Source organism: Mobula hypostoma, chromosome 15 (genome assembly GCF_963921235.1).
Source record: "Mobula hypostoma chromosome 15, sMobHyp1.1, whole genome shotgun sequence".
Lineage (NCBI taxonomy): Eukaryota > Metazoa > Chordata > Chondrichthyes > Myliobatiformes > Myliobatidae > Mobula > Mobula hypostoma.
In genome coordinates, this window is record NC_086111.1 from 60,180,578 (window position 1) to 60,202,265 (window position 21,688).

Sequence of the window (21,688 nt, forward strand, 5' to 3'; positions counted from 1 at the left end):
TAAGTAATCAATTCTGCTGTGCAGCTCTGGTGCAGTGGGAACAAAAGTGCAAATAAACTCAGAAGGTTGAGTGAACTCGGCCTTTTCTCCTTGGAGCGATAGAGGATGAGAGGTGACTTGATAGATGTGCAAGATAATGAGAGGCATTGATCGTGTGGATAGTCGGAGGCTTTTCCCCAGGGCTGAAATGGTTAGCTCGAGAACGCATAGTTTTAAGGTGCTTGGAAGTAGGTACAGAGGAGATATCAGGGGTGAGTTTTTTACGCAGAGAATGGTGAGCGCGTGGAATGGGCTGGTGATGGTGGAGGCGGAAACGATAGGGTCTTTTAAGGGACTCCTGGATGGCTACATGGAGCATAGAAGAATAGAGGGCTATGGGTAAAGCCTAGGTAGTTCTAAGGTAGGGACATGTTCGGCACAGCTTTTGGGCCGAAGGGCCTGTATTGTGCTGTACGTTTTCTATGTTTCTATGTTTCTAGAAAATCAATAGATTTGGCCAGAAGACAGACAGACACATGCACACACACACACTCACTCACTCATTCCTTTCACCAAGGTGTCAAAAACCTGAAATTAGATGAAATTAATGCCATATGTAGCATAGTGATAGAGAAGAGCATTCCATTTCATAAGAACGTGTGTAGGGCCAGATCTGGATGGAGTGTCAATTGACCAAATAATGTAGAAGACTTAGTGCCAAAGCAAAGCAGATTAATATATCCCAGCGGTTGGCTGGGAGGAGAAAAAGCTGGCGGTCAGCGGGGAGAAGAGGAAGCTGGCAGGTAACCGTGAGTGACTGTCTTGGACATTTCTCTTGTGAACACAAGACCCTGTTGGACATGATAATGTGCGATATCACAGGCCTGTTTGCCTTGTCTGGTGGGGAGATGGGTGCTGAGGCAGCAGCTAGGCCTTGGTTGCAGTGAGGAAAAGGCTGCAAGTGGGCTTGCCTGCTCTGCAGTCCAGATGAGATGACGCTGGAGGCGGTGTAGTGTGGAGTCTTTGCTTGTTTGGGAGCTGGCGGCTCCCATCAGTGCTGCCCTCTAGTGTCCGACAAGCAGAATGACAGGCGAGATTTCTGGGAGCTGTACCATCAATTTACATGTTGCTCAGGGACTTGGACTGTACATGTGCTTTCTTGCATAATGATGTGTGTGTGTGTGTGTGTGTGTGTGTGTGTGTGTGTGTGTGTGTGTGTGTTTGTTTTGTTCTTTCACTATTTTGAATGTATGCTATGCACCTGGGCCCGGGAGGAATGCTGTCTCATTCGACTGTATCCATGTGTGGTCTGAATGATAATTAAACTTGATTTGATTTTTGATTAAGATCACTTATATAAATAAATCACAAGTGCCTCGGTAGTCAACCTGATAAGATAGCAGTAATGCACAATATATTCAATTTATTGCATTATACTCTGCATCCAAAATTCATGCAATTGACTTGGAGAAATAGTGAACTGTGAAGGTATGATTGGTGGAATGGCAGAAAGGCAGCAAATGGAATTTAAGACTGAGAAATGCAAATAATTTTGGCAGAAAGTATGGATGAGACAAATAATCTAGAGGTCATAATTCAAATGAGTATTAGTATGGTCTAGGGCAGGGTTTCCCATGGACCCCTTGCTTAATGGTATTGGTCCATGACATAAAAAAGATTGGGAACCCCTGGCCTGGAGGTATATATCCCTAGTTTGTTGAAAGTAACAAGGAAGGTTGAGAAAGCGATTTAGGAAAGCATACAGGATCCTAAACTTTGAGTAGATGTATAGAGTACAAAGACTATGAGGACATGATGATCCAGAACTTTTTGTATTATACCTACTTTTGGTCATCACTCTTAAAGAAATATGTAAAGGCTTTAGCAAGGGTGCAGGAGGGACTTACTAAAATATTTCTAACACAGATGACTGACTGGAAGAGTTGAAATTGCTCTCCTTGGAACAGAGGAGATTGATAGTGATATTTAAAATCATAAAGGCTAACGACCCACTACCATCAGGAGGAAGGTACATGAGCATCAGGCCTAGGACTGCCAGACTGGGCAACAGTTTCTTCCCTCTGGCTGTGAGACTAATGAATACCCTGCCACCACCGAGGTCTCATCACGAGGACAGCCAGCTGTTTACTGTTTACCTGTGCTGCGCACTACATGCATTTTTTGAATTATATTTCATTAAATTATTTATAGTAAAATTTTGTTTTATGTGCTGTGCATGATATGTTTTGTGGGTGGTCTGGAGGAACGTTGTTTCATTTGGTTGTAAATAGGTACAGTCAGATGACAATAAACTTGAACTTGAGACAATTGTAGCTAGAAACTATTTTCATTGGTGGAGGGGTCAAGTACTAAGCGACAGAGAATGAAGTTTATTAGCAAATAAATTCCACAAATGACATGAGGACAAACTACACATTGGGGGCTGGGGCTTGGAATGCATTGGCAGTGAGAGCAGTGGGAGGCTGATTCAGCTGTGGCATTTATGCCGGATGGATGGAGAAGGACTGGAAGGAAAAACTTTTCAGGGCAAGAAGGAGAAAGCAGGGGTACGAGCCTAGCTCGATCACTTTTACATTGAACTGAAATGGAATCCATAGGCTAAATGACCACTCCTGTTTTTAAATCATTCTGCAATTCTGTATTCTTTAATATAAAGCGAGGCTTCAGGCCTACTCTGGGCCGCTTCAGGATTTGGACCTGAGTTCTCATTTTCAGAACATTGTTGTTTGCTTCAATGGTTGCATGATTTGTACTTTTTCTCCTTCTATTGCGCATCAGGTGTTGGTCTTTTGATTTTATTTTTATTCTTCTTTCCCCTTAATTGGGTTCCTTGGTTTGTGGCTACCTTTGAGCAAGCAAATCTCAAGGTTATATAATTTATATAGTCTTTGATAATAAATGTACTTGAATCTTGAACCTCTGGAATTAATTCTGGAGGAATACTTAACCCTTAGTACAATTGACTGGGGATTAATTGGTAGGCTATAAATCTCTATCACTTTATGCTTTAGGCATAAAATAGCAGTGTTGACATTTAAGACCCAGTTGTTACTGTACGTGATGATCATTGCCTCAGTTGGACAAAAAGGCTGAGGCACCTGGTTTGTATCTTGTACTGGAACCAGATTTACTTTCTCCCAGATTTGCATTCTGTAGATAATGCTTGAACCAAATTTTAAAACATATCGTGATTAACACTTGAACTTCTAACCTCTCTTCTGTGTAAGTACACATAGCGCAGCCAGCAGCAGTGTGCTAGGCAACATTCAATTTAAAAAAATGAGTGTTTCTATGGGATAGTGGCGAAATAAACTAATACAGCTATAACCAAAAACAGGTACAACCTGTCTATTCCTTGCAGGTTACCAGGATGGTGCAGATATATTGTATGTCTTTATCAAAAGGGAAAGTAGCTTTGTGGGGATCAGAAGTTTCCAGCTTTGTCAAATATCCCAGTTTAAATGAAAAGGTGAAAACGGTAATAGAACTTCATAGTTAGCAATATTCAGTTGAAAAGATCTATTTAATTTAGCAATAAGAAGTATAGTATTGTAGTCAAAGTATTTTGGAATTTTCTAATTTGTATTCTTAAAAGATATTGAAGATACTTCCAGACCATATCGTTGCCTTTAAATTTTTTTTCCTGAACCAAGTATTTTTAGATTTTGGTAGGCATGTGATAAATGTGGTTGTTGCAACAAACTGAACTAAAACTCTGATTAGGCTACATTTGGAGTATTGCATACAGTTCTGGTCACCGCACTACTGGAAGGATGTTTTGGCTTTGGAGAGGGTGCGGAAGAGCTTTACCCGGAAGCTGCCTGGTTTAGAGGGCATGTGCTGTCACTTTACCCAAGTGGATAAACTTGGGATGTTTTCTCTGGAGCATCGGAGGTGGAGGGGAGATCTAATAGAGTTTTGCAAGATAATGAGAAGCTCAGATAAAATGGACAGAGAGTATCTGTTTACCAGGGTTGAATATCAGAGGGCATGCATTGAGGGTGAGAGGGGAGATAGGTTCAAGAGGGATGTGAGGGGTAAATTTTTTTACTCAGTGTCATGGATGCTTGGAATGCACTGCTTGATATGGTGGCAGAGGCAAATACATGGGAAGCTATTAAGAGAGCGTTGGGATAGGCACATGGATGCAAGGAAGATGGAGGGATATGGACATAGTGTAGGTAGGAGGAATTAGAGTTTGGCTGTTTTTGATCTGCTTCTTTGCTGGTTTGGTACAACATTGTGGAAAGACTGGCCTGTCCCTGTGCTGTGCTACTTCCTCTTCTAAGAAATCTTTGATTTTAAATTAAAAATATAGCTCAATACTTACAAGATCACATTGCAGCAGATGTAGCATCTGCTGCAGTGTTAAATTATTCTGCCTGCATCATAGTAGTTTTTGAACAAGGTCATTGGAGAGATTCCTCTGGAACTTAGCTTGGCTGATAACTCCCCCATGTGGCTACTTCACCCTTAATGAGGGAATTTAACTATAATCTCACCCTTCTATTTTACCTCATAAAGCTAGCTCTGCTTCAGTGTATGGCTAATAGTTTGAGAAATTGAAAACAGAAAATCATTTCCATTGTGTCTTGAACTCAGTCCTGTTAGCTAATCCTTTTCAGGTGCAAGATTTTTTTATTAAACAGATTGCTGAGTTTAATAATGATGTTGTCAACAGTGTTAAAGAAATAATTGTTCAGTAAGATATCTTTCATAAAAAATTATTTATTACTAAGTCCTGATTAGAGCATTCAGTATTGTGGCAGGTAGATTGCTGACTTAGCTAAAGGTGCAAACGGAGTTGTCCAGAAAACAGTAAAAAACCTCCACAGTGATTCTATAGGATAGCAGATTTAATATTCAAAGAGGTAGCATCAAATTGATTTGTACCAATAGAAACAGTCAATATAATTTTAATTCTTTAGTTTTTTTACGTATTATAAAAAAGTATATGAATCATGGTAATAATTTCACTTAAATTTATAAGTAATTTAACTAATTTGAATAACTTGAAGCTGTTTATGAATTAATAAGTATCACTACCATAGTAATTACACTGAGTCACAACATTCATTTTTAAATCACCTGAAATGTCTGGTCTGTGTGGGACTGGAGTCAAACAATGTGCTGTCATTCTAGGACCTCAAACAATGACAGACCATTTCCTTCATGAGTAGGCGGGGCTAGAAAGAAGTGGCAGAACTATAAATGTGAGGATGGACTGTGTTGAATGTGGAAAATCAGGCAGTTCAGGCGGAGAATTTTAGGCAGGATTATTCGGTGGTGCTAATGCTGAGTGGGCTTTTCACTTCCCGTCACTCCTGCTGCAGGCAAAAGAAGTTTTCTGCAACATTCCTTCACACGGTTAAATCTGCATATAGTCTACAACCTCTGCTGAGCAGAAAGACTCGAGTTTGTGCGTGTGCTCAAGGAGAACATGAACACCCTGATGACTGGTTTGCTATTCTCACTGCTACTAATTCTGACTTTGAGGCTACAGGAGCTCGTGGATGGATGTACCTGTCTTCCAGTTCATCCACAAATTACATTTTGTAATTCTGATATAGGTAAGCATTTTGAGAAAGTACACTTAATATACTTTAATTGTTATTTAAATGTCTGAAAAAAATGATAACCAGTTTCATTCAGGAAAGCTGTCACTGAATGAAGTTGAACTGAAATTTCTTTTAGAGGAATGCAATCTTTGTATTGCATAACTTAAAATGAAGGCTTAAGTACAGTTTTTAAAAAAATATCCATTAGAAAGCTGTTAATTACCAACAATTCTAAAAATAGAGAAAATTATGCACAGTATTTGCATTCCTTTGGAACAGCCATTTCTGTCTGTGAAAAATTTCCCTTAATATCTAAATAAAAAGACATGTACAAAAGGAAAATCTAATACTTTGGTTTAGACACGTCAGACTGTAATTCTATTATTTTTACAGCAACTCTCTATCCCTCTTAGTAAACTTTAGAGCACAAAATTGCTCTAATAGTGAATAAATCCTTACCAGCAGCGTCTCATTTAGTGCAAAGAACGATTAAACTAATTTTCAACTTAGGATGAACATAGTCACAGTAAAAAAAAGCATGTTGTACCATCACAACCAAAAATCTGAACATATCTGTGATAGAGATGGTGGGGTAAAGAAAAAAGCAATACTTAACAACATGCATAATTATTCTTGCTGAGGTGAACTATTTAACCAGACTTTATAATCAATGAGGAGAATTTGATCAATATTTGTATCTGTCCACCATCAACATTTTCTGTGCCTGCCCTTCTGGAACAGAAACAGGAAAATTAATTAACCCCTGGCCAAGCACCTTTTGCTGTTGATTTTCTTTGAAGTGACTAGTGGTGTGGCCCACAGGAACAAGTTGACAATATAGCTTCTATTTCATGAGCCTGTCCTTTCATTAGATTTCAGCCAGCACACAGCATGACAAACTGGGATAAAGCTACACATGAACTGACAGCTGAAAGATTCTTTGGTACTTTGGCATGTGGTAACAGCATTTATGCAATTTGTTACATTGAATTATCAAAATTCAAAACTAAAATTTGAGATTTTATAATAATTTCATACAAGGGTATGGCAACTATACTGTAAGTATCAACTAAAATATAATCTTGAATTCCATGATTCTTTTTCATTTGGTAAATTGTCCCTTAATGTTAATTTAAAACATTCTTTACTGTAATAGAGTCTGAGTCCGTCTTAAGACAGTTTCAGTGTTTTGTTTTACTACACTTATCTTTTCAGTTTGCTTAACAAAGCTATCCTCTCAACACATTACACCATAATAGAATTTTTTGGGCTCCTCTTTGGGAACCTTAGCAAATGAATGGGAATAGACCCAAATCTTGCACTAGAGAGAAAAGATTCTTCCAATGCCTGGGATAAGATTGATATATGCAGCCGCATTTGGACATAGGAAATTGCAAAATATAATCTGTTAGGTTTTATGTTAAAGATGGCAACCTAACTTGCGGAAAGGAGGTTTTTGTTTAACTCCTCCATTCTCGTTACAGCAAACAACACTGCTTTGTGTTAGTCAGTGCTTTTTCTAATGCAAATAAATAGATTCTCAGGGCAAAAGTTTATTCCCCTCTCCTCCAAATGTCTGCATTCAAGAATTTAACAAAGTCATCTTGTGCAGATGAAGCCATCTTATAGGGTTACGGATGAAGTTGCTTATTTTCATCTAACGTCATCCTTTGTTAAGAATACATTGCAGCTCAGGACATCAAAAGGGACAAAGTTCCTACATTTCAAAGCTATTCATGTGCACAGGAAATGTACTTAATCTTGTGGACAAATTTACATTTTTGCAACACGATAAAGGTCAAAACTCAAAATAACTTTTTTTTCCCTTGTCTCAAACTTTATCATGCAGCAAAAATTCAGTCACCACATTTAACACTTGGTATGAAAGGCAGTTATTGAAAGGTCTTCACATCATAACATGAGCACTAGAGCTTTTAGAAATCTTCCAATGGGTTTGTGGGAACTGAGATGAACATTATATTCACAGTATGAATTTAAATAGATAACAGCTAAGGCAAAATTTTGAATTACATACGTTGAAGTATTACTTTAACTGTAGTGGGCCACATTAACAATTGTGAGCCATTTAATATGTTAGCGGATACTTGAACACAAACACCATGGTAACATGACTATTGCTGGAACACCAGCATTCTGATAGATTTAAATGAACCAAAATAGCTTTTATTATTCCCTCAGCTGCTTAATATCATAATTGTACCTCCAGAGGAAATATGATTAGTTCTGAAATAAGGTTGTGTTATATTTGAATACATGACATGGATTTTGAACTATTTGTATGGAAATTGTTCAGCACCAGCTAGAACTATGTATCAGCAATTAAACATGGAAATCTCTCTGAAAGTCCCATCATTCTCAGGATAGAGATAACTCATTCTCATTTTGCACACTATGTATTATTTATACTGACCTAACAGACACAGTATAAACTTGCCAGAGAAAAAGTTGAGTGTTACTACCAAAATAATAACTGAAAAATATGCTTAAAAATAGGAACTTATTCTCCACAATGTAACCATTATTGAGATTTATATACATCAGATATTTAAGAATTTCAAAGACTTTGCATACTTTGGCACGAGAGATTCTCTTTGGCCTATATAGCCTAATCTTTAATGTAGGATAAAGGCATTAGGATTGCTATCTTTTCTTTCATTCAAGGGCTCATAACTATTATTGAAGGTTTTGTTAGTTTCTGTATGAGTCAACTTCCCCAGCCTGAAGCAAACTTGTGCGTGAACAATATTCTTTCAAATTGAAATGCATATTGAATGGGAATAGCTATTCAAAATTGTGATATGCTGTACTGTTGTACAGGTATCAACCCTTGCCAATATAAGCTTGTTCTTCTTTTGCAAGTTCTATTATCAGTGTAAGCGAAACTAATCAATTGTATCTTCCAAAAAAATGCTTCATCAGTACCACAAACTTGCAACTAGAGCAGCAAAATGTTTAAAAAAAATACATTAAAGTTAAAGAGCACAACAGCACAGAAAGTGAACCTTTTGACCAATCTAGTCCATGACAACTTGTTATTCTGCCCTGTTCCATGGACCATAGCCCCCATGCCCTTCCTATCCATGTACCTGTCCCAGCTTCTCTTAAATCTTGCAATCGAACCAACATCTACCACTTCTCCTGCACACAATCCTCCAGGTTAGACCTTACCAATGTCTTGTATGACTTTAACATATTCCAACTCCTGCATTTAATACTTTGATTTATGAGTGCCAATATGCTAAAAGCTATCCTTATGACCCTATCTATACACCACTTTCAGGGAATTATGGATCTGTAATCCCAGATTATTTTATTTTATCACCCTGCTCAATGCCCTATCGTTCATGGCATGTGGCCTGCCCTGATTTGTCCTCCTAAAGTGCAACAGCTCACACTTGTCTGAATTAAAATCAACCTGTTAATCTTGGGCCCATTTTTGTCACCTGGTCCAGATCTCACTTTGATAGTTTACATCATTGTCCACCATGCCCCCAATCTTGGTGTCAGCCACAAATATGCAGATCCAGGTTTACCACATTATCATCCAGATCATTCATATAGATAATAAAGACAGACCGAGCATCAATCCTCGTACATACCACTAGTCACAGGCCTTCAGTCAGAGAAGTACCCATCTGCTACTACTCTCTGGCTTCTCCAACGAAGCCAGTTTTGAATCCAATTTACTACTTCATTCTGAATGCCAAGTGACCTAACCTTCTTGACCAATCTCGCATGTGGGTCATTGTCAAAGGCCTTGCTAAAATCCATGTAGACAATACCCATTGCTTTTTCTTCATCAGTTTTCCTAGTAACCTCTTAAAATCTCTATTAAGATTGGTTAGGCATGACCTATCATGCACAAAACCATGTTGCCTACCCAAATACTTATAAGAGGGGTGATTGATAAGCTCGTGGCCTAAGGTAGAAGGAGTCAATTTTAGAAAACCTAGCACATTTATTTTTGAACATAGTCCGGTCCTACATGTACACACTTAGTCCAGCTGCCGTGGAGCATACGGATCCCTTCTTTGTAGAAGTGGTCCATAGCAGGGGTGATTGATAAGTTTGTGGCCTAAGGTAGAAGGAGATGAGTTATTATCTTCAAACTTTCGGCATTATCACTCAAAGAGTTGAACTGCACATCCATGTAAGGAGAGCGTCTTGGACCTCCAGGTGGTCCACAGCAGGGGTGATTGATGAGTTCGTGGCCTAAGGTAGAAGAAGATGAGTTATACAGCTCTCATTACATGCACATGCAGTTCGACTCTTTGAGTGAAAATGCAGAAAGTTTGAAGTTAGTAACTCATCTCCTTCTACCTTAGGCCACAGACTTATCAATCACCCCTGCTATGGACCACTTCTGGAGGACCAAGACTCCGACTCCTACAAAGAAGAGATCCGTGTGCTCCACAACCGCTGGACTAAGTGTGTAAATGTAGGAAAAATAAATGTGCTAGGTTTTCTAAAATTGACTCCTTCTACCTTAGGCCACGAACTTATCAATCACCACTCGTATATCCTGTCCCTTAGAATACCTCCAATAATCTACCCACTAGTGATGTATGGCTCACTGGCCTGCAATTTCCTGGCATATTCTTAGAGCCTTTCTTGAACAATGGAACAACATTAGCTCTCCTTCAGTCCTCCAGCATCTCGCCTGTGGCCACGAATGTTTTAAATACCTCTGAGCTCCTGCAATTTCTATAGACTCTATGGCTGTCTCCCGAGAAAATACTGATGGAAAAAAATCCATTTAAAATCTTCCCCCCTCTCCCTGGTCTCCATGCATGCTGATCTTCAAGTGGACTAATTTTGTCCCTTGCTATCCTTTATCTGTAGAAGCTCTTTGGAATTCTCCCTCACATTTTTTATCCCTCCTGATTTCCCTCTTAAGTGTTCTCTCGCATTCATTAAGTGCCTTATTTGTTCCTTTCTGCCTATTCTTGCTATGGACTTTTTTTTGTCTTCTTAACCAGGGCCTCAATAAATGATCAACTATTGATAAATAGTTTTCAAAGGCTGGTGCAAATGGTCATTTGCTACATTTTTTTCTATCACTGCAACATCCCTAATACTTAGAAACACCAATATACATTTTTTGTACTAGAAACTGAACCTTCCTTTAAAAGTACATAGCATGAATGCAACAAGGCTAATTTTCAGAGTATAACATCCTACACCTGAATAGCTGAAAAAAACAATAGACTGATTTCTTTTTCATTCAAACAATCATGTTAATGGAAGGAGCTCAATGTTTTTTTCAAATCCCTTTGCAGAAACTGAGCTGTAAGGATTTTTCAGTGACTGGACGAGTTTCCTAATTTAGGTAACAATTCCATTAAGCCGTCTTACAGAGGCAGGGGTTGTATGATCCGATTCTATTTGGTCTATCATATTAGATATTTTAGAATGTCAAATACTTAGCATACCCTGACTAGGACGATTGGCCAATTAAGAGGAGAGATTCTTTCTTCACTTTGAGAGCTGCTAATTCTTGGATTGTAAAATATTATATTCTGCAGTTTAGCCTTAATGCATTAATCCCAAATGACTTGATACTTAGATCACTGGATCTTACCAAATCACATCAGTATGCACAACAACCCTGCCCTCCTACCACTCTGACCAAACTCATTGCTGTTGTCTTGCCATATCGAGCAGGCTGCTGATGGTCCTGTTTGTGGCCTAGTTTCAGGACAACCTCAGGGCTCAGGTTTGCAGCGGTAAATCTTGACCTGAAAACTGACCTAGATCCATTTCTGCTTCATTGTTGACACTGAGTTCAAAAGACGTACTCTTCAAGTGAACTTTGGCAACGAACGTCCTCATCAAAAATGACTTGCAACAGCTTTTGCATCATTGTTTAACAGTAACCAATAAAGCTAACAATTGAATCTGGTTAATCAGAAATGATTGTTAGATTTATAAGTGACAGTAGCAAATAGCTCCAGAGTTCTCTTTTTCACATTACACCACAGCGATATTTCAATAGCCAAACTACAACAATCCTTTATTGCAGAGGATACATTAAATCACCAGATATACAAATTAAAAGTGAACACTAAAGTGCAAACAAATTACTCCTGTTTTAATGCCTATAGTCAGAGCAGCCTGCGTTTAGGAAAAAAAACATTATAAACTGAACAGTGAGCTGCAGCTCCACAATCTAACATTGTTATAAGAGTGAAACTCTCAAGGGACTGCACCAGAATAACAAAACAGAAGTGCGCTGCAACCTTCTTACACCATGATGTGAATAATTCCACAGTCATTCCTGAACTGTACCTCATACCCATCCCAGATTTCCTCAGATAATTTCTCTAAACTTTGTACCTGAATGGATTGATTCCTGAATAGCTAAAATCAATTGGCCATTTGCATTTTAAGGATTTGTTTTAACCAGAATGCAAATCTAATACAGATTTATCTTTGCAACATACATGTGCTTTGATTCACTGCTCCATGGCTTGTCAGAGTTTGGTGATGTAAGGTGTGTAGAATTATTGGCAGGATGCTGTAGCAACACAAACCCAAAATGCTGGAGGAACCCAGAGGGCAGGCAGCTTCTATGGAAAAGAGTAAACTGCCGATGTTTCCAGTTAAGACCCTTCATCAGGACTGGAAAGGAAGAGGAGAAGTCAGAGTAAGAAGGTGGGCCATAGAGTCACAGAAGTACAGCACATTTACTACGGACCACCCACTCCATGCCAAAACCATCTAATCTGCCCACTCCCATCGCCCTGCACCGGGACCATAGCCCTCCATATCCCTACTATCCATGTGTCTACCCAAACTTATCTTAAATGTTGAAATCGAGCTTGCATACACCACGTGTGCTGGCAGCTCATTCCACACTCTCACAACTGTCTGAGTAAAGAAATTTCCCCTCATGCTCCCCTTAAATTTCTCAGCTTTGACCCTTAACCCATGACTTCTGGTTGTAGTCCCACCCAACCTCAGTGGAAAAAGCCTGCTTGCATTTACCCTATCTATATCCTTCATAATTTGGTATACCTCTATCTATTCTCCTCTCAGTCTTCTACGATCTAAAGAATACAGTCCTCACCTATTCAATCTTTCCTTATAGGTCAGGCCTTCCCAATTCAGCAACATCCTTGAAGTTTTCTCTGTACACTTTTAAACTTGTTTACAACTTTTCTGCAGGTAGATGACCAAACTGCACTCAATAGTCCAAATTAGGCCTCACCAATATCTTGTACAACTTCAACATAACATCCAATCTTCTATACTCAATACTTTGATTTATGAAGGCCAGTGTGCCCAAAGCTTTCTTTACTGTCCTATCTACATGTGGTGTGCCCTACCGTTCACAGTGTAAGACCTAATATGGTTGGTCCTACTGAAGTGCAAAACCTTGCACTTGTCTACATTAAATTCCATCTGCCATTTGTCTGCCTTTTTTTCCAGCTGATGCAACCATGATAGCCTTCCTCACTGTCCAGTCTTTGTGTCATCCACAAATTTGCTGATCTAGTTAACCACACTATCATCCAGATCACTGATATAGATGGCAAACAACAAAGGACCCAGTACCGATCCCTGCGGCACACCATAAATCATGAGCCTCTAATCAGAGAGGCAAGCCTCTGTGAACACTCCCTGGCTTCTTCCACAAACCAGTGTCTAATCCAATTTACTACCTCATCCTGAATGCCGAACAACTGAACCTTCTTGACTAGCCTCCCAAGTGGGACCATGTCAAATGCCTTACTAAAGTTCATGTTGTCACTATCCGCTGCTGAGCCTTCATTCACTTTCCTGGTAACTTCCTCAAAAAACGGTATAAGATTGGTTAGACATGACCTACCACGCACGAAGCCATGCTAACTATCCTTAATCAGTCCATGTCTATCCAAATACTTATATATACTGTCCCTTAGAATACCTTCCAATAACTTTTCCACAACTGATGTCAGACTCACCAGCCTATCATTTCGTGGTTTCTGTTTAGAGCATTTTTTAAAATAGTGGTACAACATTGGCTATCCTCCAATCCTCTGGTACCTCTCCTGTTACTAAGGATGTTTTAAATACATCTGCTAGTGCCCCGGTAATTCCTGCACTTGCCTCCCGTAGGGTCCAAGGGAATACCTTGTCAAGCCCTGGGGATTTATCCACCTTGATTTGCCTCAGGGTAGCAAACACCTCCTCTTCTGTAATCTGTGCAGGGTCTGGTGAAATTGATGCCGTTTTGCCTCACTTCTATAGGCCCTGTATCTGTTTCCCGAATAAACATAGATGCAAAGAATGCATGTAAGATCTCTCCCATCTGTTTTGGCTCCACACGTGAATGATCATTCTGGTCTTCCAGAGGACCAATTTTGTTCCTTTTGTTGGGGGAGGGGAGGAAGAAGTACAAGGTGGTAGGTGATGGGTGAAGCCAGGAGAGGGGGATGGGGTGAAGTAAAGAGCGGGAAGTTGATTAGTAAAAGAGATGAAGATCTAAAGGATACTATGTAGTCCCAATGACAAAAGTTGCACTTCGATAAAGTTTCATTAGCTCCAGCAGAGGGGTGTTGAACTATTTACATATGCAAAACATTTCAATCAATCCTAAATATAACCCATTTAAATAAATTAATAAGTATTAATGGCTGAAGAACAATCTGCAGCTGTATATGTGTACACTTGTAGAAAGCTGGCCCAGAACTATGGCAAAGAGTACCTAATGTTCATAAAACAACCCTAAATTATTAAACCTTTTTAGACTATCTTATCAATACAGGAAAGCTCTTTTTAAAGCTCTTTATTATGCAAATGAATAATGAATGATACTAAGATGATCTTATCTGCATTGTGTCACAATCAAGACATGTGGAAGGAGAATGATAATATGGCTGAATGCTAAAGCTGGTGCGCAGAGCAAAGGAATGGCCCTGAGCTTTATACATATGAGCAGCTCACTTTCTAGATAAATTGTCTGAGTGTCTTTAAGGTCTGGTTTAACTAATGATGGAACAAGGTTGAAATTAGTATATTGTCCCAATCATTTTCAGTATGTGTTGTGGCAATAAAGCTATCCACAACCTTGAGAACTTGATGTCATTATGAAGTGGAATGGTGCACGAAGAGTGACCAGTCTTTGGGTGGTGGATTCTAAGACCACTTTTATGGCTTTTGATAACCCACTGCTGTCATGGGCCTTTTCATTTAAAAACTGTTGAAATGCACTTAAATAATTAAAAAAATACAAATTACACAAAAAATTAAATTAAAATATAAATGCAGCTAAACTACAGGATACTTGGTAGTGTGGAGGAGCAGAGGGATCTGGGGGTACATGTCCACAGATCCCTGAAAGTTGCCTCACAGGTGGATAGGGTAGTTAAGAAAGCTTATGGGGTGTTAGCTTTCATAAGTCGTGGGACAGAGTTTAAGAGTCGCGATGTAATGATGCAGCTCTATAAAACTCTGGTTAGGCCACACTTGAGTACTGTGTCCAGTTCTGGTCACCTCACTATAGGAAGGATGTGGAAACATTGGAAAGGGTACAGAGGAGATTTACCAGGATGCTGCCTGGTTTAGAAAGTATGCATTATGATCAGAGATTAAGGGAGCTAGGGCTTTACTCTTTGGAGAGAAGGAGGATGAGAGGAGACATGATAGAGGTGTATAAGATAATAAGAGGAATAGATAGAGTGGATAGCCAGCGCCTCTTCCCCAGGGCACCACTGCTCAATACAAGAGGACATGGCTTTAAAGTAAGGGGTGGGAAGTTCAAGGGGGATATTAGAGGAAGGTTTTTTACTCAGAGAGTGGTTGGTGTGTGGAATGCACTGCCTGAGTCAGTGGTGGAGGCAGATACACTAGTGAAGTTTAAGAGACTACTAGACAGGTATATGGAGGAATCTAAGGTGGGGGCTTATATGGGAGGCAGGGTTTGAGGGTCGGCACAACATTGTCGGCCGAAGGGCCTGTACTGTGCTGTACTACTATTCTATTCTACATCCAAGTAGTTTAAACCAATTAAAATACAAAGTAAAGAGAAATAAAATAATTTTTATATGCCTTTCCACTGAAGGTCAGCTACAGTGAACTGTCAGAAGTGCCAGCATGTGACTTTGTATGACTTCCATATTTCACACTATAGAATAAAAGTGAGGAAATTATGAATATGTTAATCTCCAAACCACTATCCAAAGGTAGATATGGTTCAGACTATTATTGGTAGTATTGCTTTTCCTTTGTTTGGTTATAATGTGTAACCAGATGGAATACCAATAGGCTCAGACCACCCAAGAGGTCATGAGATGCCAGCTATTGCTGCCCTGAAGCTGAGTGACTAAATATGAAGCATATCCAAGCCTTCTGCTTGAGAAAATTGGAAACCATCCCTGGACTTGGTGGTGAGCCCAGGAATGGAGCAAAAAGTTAAATGTGCCAGTAACTGCAGGCATTTAGTAGCTCATGATGAATAAGAAGCAGAAGCAGATGTATTACCACTGACATATGACATAAAATGTGTTGTTTCGCAGCAGCAGTACAGTGCAAAGACAAAAATCTATAAATTATGGAAAAAAAGCAATAACAAGGTAGTGTTCATGAGTTCATGGACCATTCAGAAATCTGATGGTAGAGGGGAAGAAGCTGTAGTTAAAACATTGAATGTATGTCTTCAGGCTTCTGTCCCTGACGGTAGTAACAAGAAGAGGGTATGACTGCATGATGATGACGACTGGTGGTGAGCACTGTTCCCACATCGGAGCTGACTGAGTCTGCAGCCTTCCGCAGCCTCGTGCAATCCTGAGCACTGGGGCCTCCAGACCAGGTTGCTCGTCACGGTACATCGATAGACATATGGTGACATATCAAATTTCAACAAACCCCTAAAGAAGTATAGCTGCTGGCATGCTTTCGTGGTCGCATCAACGTGTTAGGTAGTTAGACAGATCCTCTGAGATGACGACACCTAGGAACCTGAAGTGGCTCACCCTTTCCACCACTGATGTCTCAATGAACATAGAGCATAGAACAGTACAACACAGTTCAGGCCCTTCGGCCCACGATGTTGCGTCCACCTGTTTATCTACTCCAAGGTCAATCCAATCCTTCCCTCCTATATGGCCCTCCATTTTTTTCTTTCATCCATGTGCTTATTTAAGCTTCTGTTAAAAGTTCCTAATGTATCTGCCTCTACCACCCCACCCCAACAGTGCATTTCGTGCATTTGCCACTGACTGTATTTAAAAAAAACTACCTCTGACATCCCCATTATACTTTCTTTCAATCACTTTAATAATATGTCCTCTCATATTAGTCATTGCCACCCTGGGGAAAAAGGCATTGTCTGTCCACTGTATCTTTGTCTCCTATCGTTTTATGAACCTTCATCAAGTCACCTCTCATCCTTCTACACTCCAAAGAGAAAAGCCCTAGCTCACTCAAACCTTCCTTATAATTGAAGCAGCATTCTGGTAAAGACTTTGCACTTTCTTACTAAAGCCTCCACATTCTTACTATTATAGGGCAACTGGAACTGAACACAGTAGTGCCAATTATGGTCTAACCAGTGTTTAATGGAGCTGCCAACACACCAGATACCTTTGCCACCACCCTAAGGATCTATGGACTTGGACCTCAAGATCCCTCGGTTCCCCGACACTGCTAAGAATCCTGCCTTTAAATATTTATTCATCAGGTTTGACTTTCTCAAGTTTATTATTTCACAATTTTGCAGGTTGAACTGCATCTGCCACTTCTCAGCCTAGCTCTGCATCCTGAAAATGTCCTGCTGTAACCTTCGGCAACCTCCTACACTATCTTCAACACCACCAAACTTGCTGTCATCTGCAAACTTACTAAGACACCCTTCCACTTCCTCATCTAAGTCATTTATACAAATCATGAAGAGTAGGAATCCCAGAACAGATCCGTGTAGGACACCACTAAGTCATGGACTTCTAGGCAGAATATCGTTCATCTACTACCACACCCTGCCTTCTGGCTAATGTAACCCCACTTTTTAAAAAAGGAGGGAGAGAGAAACCGGGGAATTATAGGCCGGTTAGCCTAACGTCGGTGGTGGGGAAACTGCTGGAGTCAGTTATCAAGGATGTGATAACAGCACATTTGGAAAGCGGTGAAATGATCAGACAAAGTCAGCATGGATTTGTGAAAGGAAAATCATGTCTGACGAATCTCATAGAATTTTTTGAGGATGTAACTAGTAGAGTGGATAGGGGAGAACCAGTGGATGTGGTATATTTGGATTTTCAAAAGGCTTTTGACAAGGTCCCACACAGGAGATTAGTGTGCAAACTTAAAGCACATGGTATTGGGGGTAAGGTATTGGTGTGGGTGGAGAATTGGTTAGCAGACAGGAAGCAAAGAGTGGGAATAAACGGGACCTTTTCAGAATGGCAGGCGGTGACTAGTGGGGTACCGTAAGGCTCAGTGCTGGGACCCCAGTTGTTTACAATATATATTAATGACTTGGATGAGGGAATTAAATGCAGCATCTCCAAGTTTGCGGATGACACGAAGCTGGGTGGCAGTGTTAGCAGTGAGGAGGATGCTAAGAGGATGCAGGGTGACTTGGATAGGTTGGGTGAGTGGGCAAACTCATGGCAGATGCAATTTAATGTGGATAAATGTGAAGTTATCCACTTTGGTGGCAAAAATAGGAAAACAGATTATTATCTGAATGGTGGCCGATTAGGAAAAGGGGAGGTGCAACGAGACCTGGGTGTCATTATACACCAGTCATTGAAAGTGGGCATGCAGGTACAGCAGGCGGTGAAAAAGGCGAACGGTATGCTGGCATTTATAGCGAGAGGATTCGAGTACAGGAGCAGGGAGGTACTACTGCAGTTGTACAAGGCCTTGGTGAGACCACACCTGGAGTATTGTGTGCAGTTTTGGTCCCCTAATCTGAGGAAAGACATCCTTGCCATAGAGGGAGTACAAAGAAGGTTCACCAGATTGATTCCTGGGATGGCAGGTCTTTCATATGAAGAAAGACTGGATGAACTGGGCTTGTACTCGTTGGAATTTAGAAGATTGAGGGGGGATCTGATTGAAACGTATAAGATCCTAAAGGGATTGGACAGGCTAGATGCGGGAAGATTGTTCCCGATGTTGGGGAGGTCTAGAACGAGGGGTCACAGTTTGAGGATAGAGGGGAAGCCTTTTAGGACCGAGGTTAGGAAAAACTTCTTCACACAGAGAGTGGTGAATCTGTGGAATTCTCTGCCACAGCAAACTGTTGAGGCCAGTTCATTAGCTATGTTTAAAAGGAAGTTAGATATGGCCCTTGTGGCTACAGGGGTCAGGGGGTATGGAGGGAAGGCTGGGTTCTGAGTTGGATGATCAGCCATGATCATAATAAATGGCGGTGCAGGCTCGAAGGGCCGAATGGCCTACTCCTGCACCTATTTTCTATGTTTCTATGTTTCTGTGAGCAAGTCAATTCTGAATCCACACAGCCAAGTTTCCTGGATCCCATGCCTCCTGATTTTAAATGAGCCTATCGTGCAGAACCTTATCAAACACGCTACTAAAATCCATATACACTCATAAGGCACAATATGTAAGGCACAACCTGCCCCTCACGAAGCCTTGATGGTTATTGACAATAAGACCATGCTTCTCCAAATGCTTGTAAATCCTGTCTCCAAGAATCCTCTCTAATAGTTTGCCACCACTGATGTAATAGTCCTTGGTCTATAATCCCCAGGATTATTCCTTTTACCCTTCTTGAACAAAGGAGTAACACTTGCCATCCTCCAATCTTTTGGTACTACTTGTATTGCCAGTGAGGATGCAAAGAACGTTGTCAATGGTGTAGTGGTCACTTCCCTCACTTCCCATGGTAACCTGAAGTATATCCTGCTCAGCTCTGGGGTCTTAACTATCCTAAAATTCTTTAAAAACTCCGACACTGCCTCTTTCTTAATGTTGACATGTTCTAGCACATAAGCCTATTCTACATAAGCCTCACATTCATCAACGTTTCTCTGATGCAGTATTTCACAACCTGGGGTCCATGGACTCCTTGCTTAATGATATTGGTCCATGGCATAAAAAAGGTTGGGAACCCCTGCTCTAACTGGTGAATACTGAAGCACCAGTGAATAAGGACCTCCCCCATCTCCTTTGACTCCAGACAAATGTTTCCTTTTCCATCCCTGATCAGTCCTACTCTTATCCTTCTGTTCTTCACATACCTGTAGAACACCTTGGGATTTTCCTTAATCCTACTTGACAAACCCTTCTCGTATCCCCTTCCAGCTCTCCTAAGTCACTTTTTAAACTCACTGCTGGCTACCTTATAACTCCCAAGAGCCCTGTCTGATCCTTGCTTCCTATATTGTAAGTATGCTTCCTTATTCCTTTTGACTAAATGTCCTACCTCCTTTGTCAACGATGGTACGTTCACCCTTTCCTTGCGTCAGTGGGACAAACCAATCCAGAACTCCATGCAAGTGCTCCCTAAATAACTTCCACATCTCTGTTGTACATTTCCATAAGAAATGTGTTACTAATTTATTCTCCAAAATTTCTGCCTAATAGCATCATAATTAGCCCACTTCCATTTAAATAGTTTCCCATACTGTCTACTTCTATCCTTGTTTAAGGCTATGCTAAATGTCAGGGAGTTGTAGTCACTGTCTCCAAAGTCCTTGCTTACTTTGAGATCTATCACCTGATCAAGTTCATTGCCTAGTACTGGATCCAGTATGGTCTCTACTCTACTCAGCTTGTCCATCTGTTATTAGGAATTTTTTCTGGACACACCTGACAAATTCTGCCCCATTTAAATCTCTTGAACTAAGGAGGTGCCAATCAATATTGGGGAAGTTGAAGTCACCCATGACAACAAACCTATTATTTTTGCACTATCATCTGCCTACTGATCTGCTCCTCAATGTCCTTGAAAACATGGGGCACACAAATTGAGGATTGGTGTGTGTTCTCCAACTTCCCCTATCATAAGTCCACAATCAGTTCCTGGTCTAGCTGATGCTCTGTGTGAGAGTGTTGTTGTGACATCTCTAAACCAGCCAATCTATCTTGCTCCATAAGCCAAAGTCTTTGATAGTACAGGTTGAACATGATTGAGGCTTGGACAGTGCGCTGAGGAATGACTGTAGTGTTGTCCTGGAGTTGGAATGATTGCCCACCGATTATTGCAACTGATTTCCTTTGTGCCTTTGAAGTGTTTTCCCTTATTGCCTTGAACTGTTTGCCCAGCTTCTTAGGATATACACCTAAGGCAAATACTACCTTGATGTCAAGGGTAGTCATTCTGTTATCCCTTTTTGAATTCAGTTCTTTGATCCATACTTGGTCCAAGCCTGATGAGGTCCTAGCTAAACACAGTGGACGTCACTAAACAGGTTCTACTTGAATACACTGTCAATGGCACTGCCATCACTTTGCCCATACATGCCCCCCCTTTAACAAAGGGGTTCTGTTTCTGGAAAACTCTTCATATGAACCCTTGAACTCTGGCCAATAATTGGCGAAATTTGTAATTCCTTTTGTATTTTGGGTTTTTTTCCTCACACAGATTCCATAAGAGCAAACTTTTCCTCCTTACCTCGGATCTCTGGAAGCAATTCCTTAAGGACAAATTTTTTTTGCTAGCTCTGTTGTAATGCAGGGGTACACTTTGACTGAAAGTAGACTGACTGGATAGTATTTGATTTGCTTGGATTTGTCTTGCCTTTTTGTGTGACAGATTTCCATGTTGTCAGATAGATTCTGATGTTGGAACTCTACTGGAACATTTTGGCTAGAGATGCAGCTTGAGCTGATATTGTACCACAGCTGGATATTGTCAGATTTCATAGCCCTTGCTATATCCAATACACTCAACACACACAAAATACTGCATATAAGCATACACAAGATTCAGTTCCAATGAAATGTCTCGGCTCAAACCAATAACTGTTCATTTCCATAGATGCTGCCCAACCTACTGAGTTCCTCCAGCATTTTGTGTGTGTTGCTCTGAATTTCTAGCATCTGCAAAATCTCTTGCATTTCCAATACACTCAGCTGTGAAGTGAAGTGAATTGACTGAAGATTGGCTCTCTTGGTGGAAATTTTGAAGGGGAACTAAGATGAGTGTTCCACATGGC

The 21,688-nt window shown here is 40.4% G+C and overlaps 2 protein-coding genes across 6 annotated transcripts in view; one reads left to right on the forward strand and one right to left on the reverse strand.

Annotated features, from left to right (window-relative positions):
- The window catches only part of LOC134356916 (metalloproteinase inhibitor 3-like), a 154,516-nt gene that overhangs the window by 105,264 nt on the left and 27,564 nt on the right, over positions 1 to 21,688 (forward strand). The window contains exon 3 of one of the 5 annotated variants that reach the window (XM_063068163.1): positions 5,334 to 5,570. The exons of the other annotated variants lie outside the window; for them this stretch is intronic. Within the exon in view, the coding sequence (XP_062924233.1) occupies positions 5,441 to 5,570 (130 nt within the window). The 5' untranslated portion in view covers positions 5,334 to 5,440. The remainder of the gene's footprint in view (positions 1 to 5,333; positions 5,571 to 21,688) is intronic. 5 annotated transcript variants of the gene reach the window in all.
- syn2b (synapsin IIb) overlaps positions 1 to 21,688 on the reverse strand; it is a 405,945-nt gene that overhangs the window by 67,390 nt on the left and 316,867 nt on the right. The window lies entirely within an intron of this gene.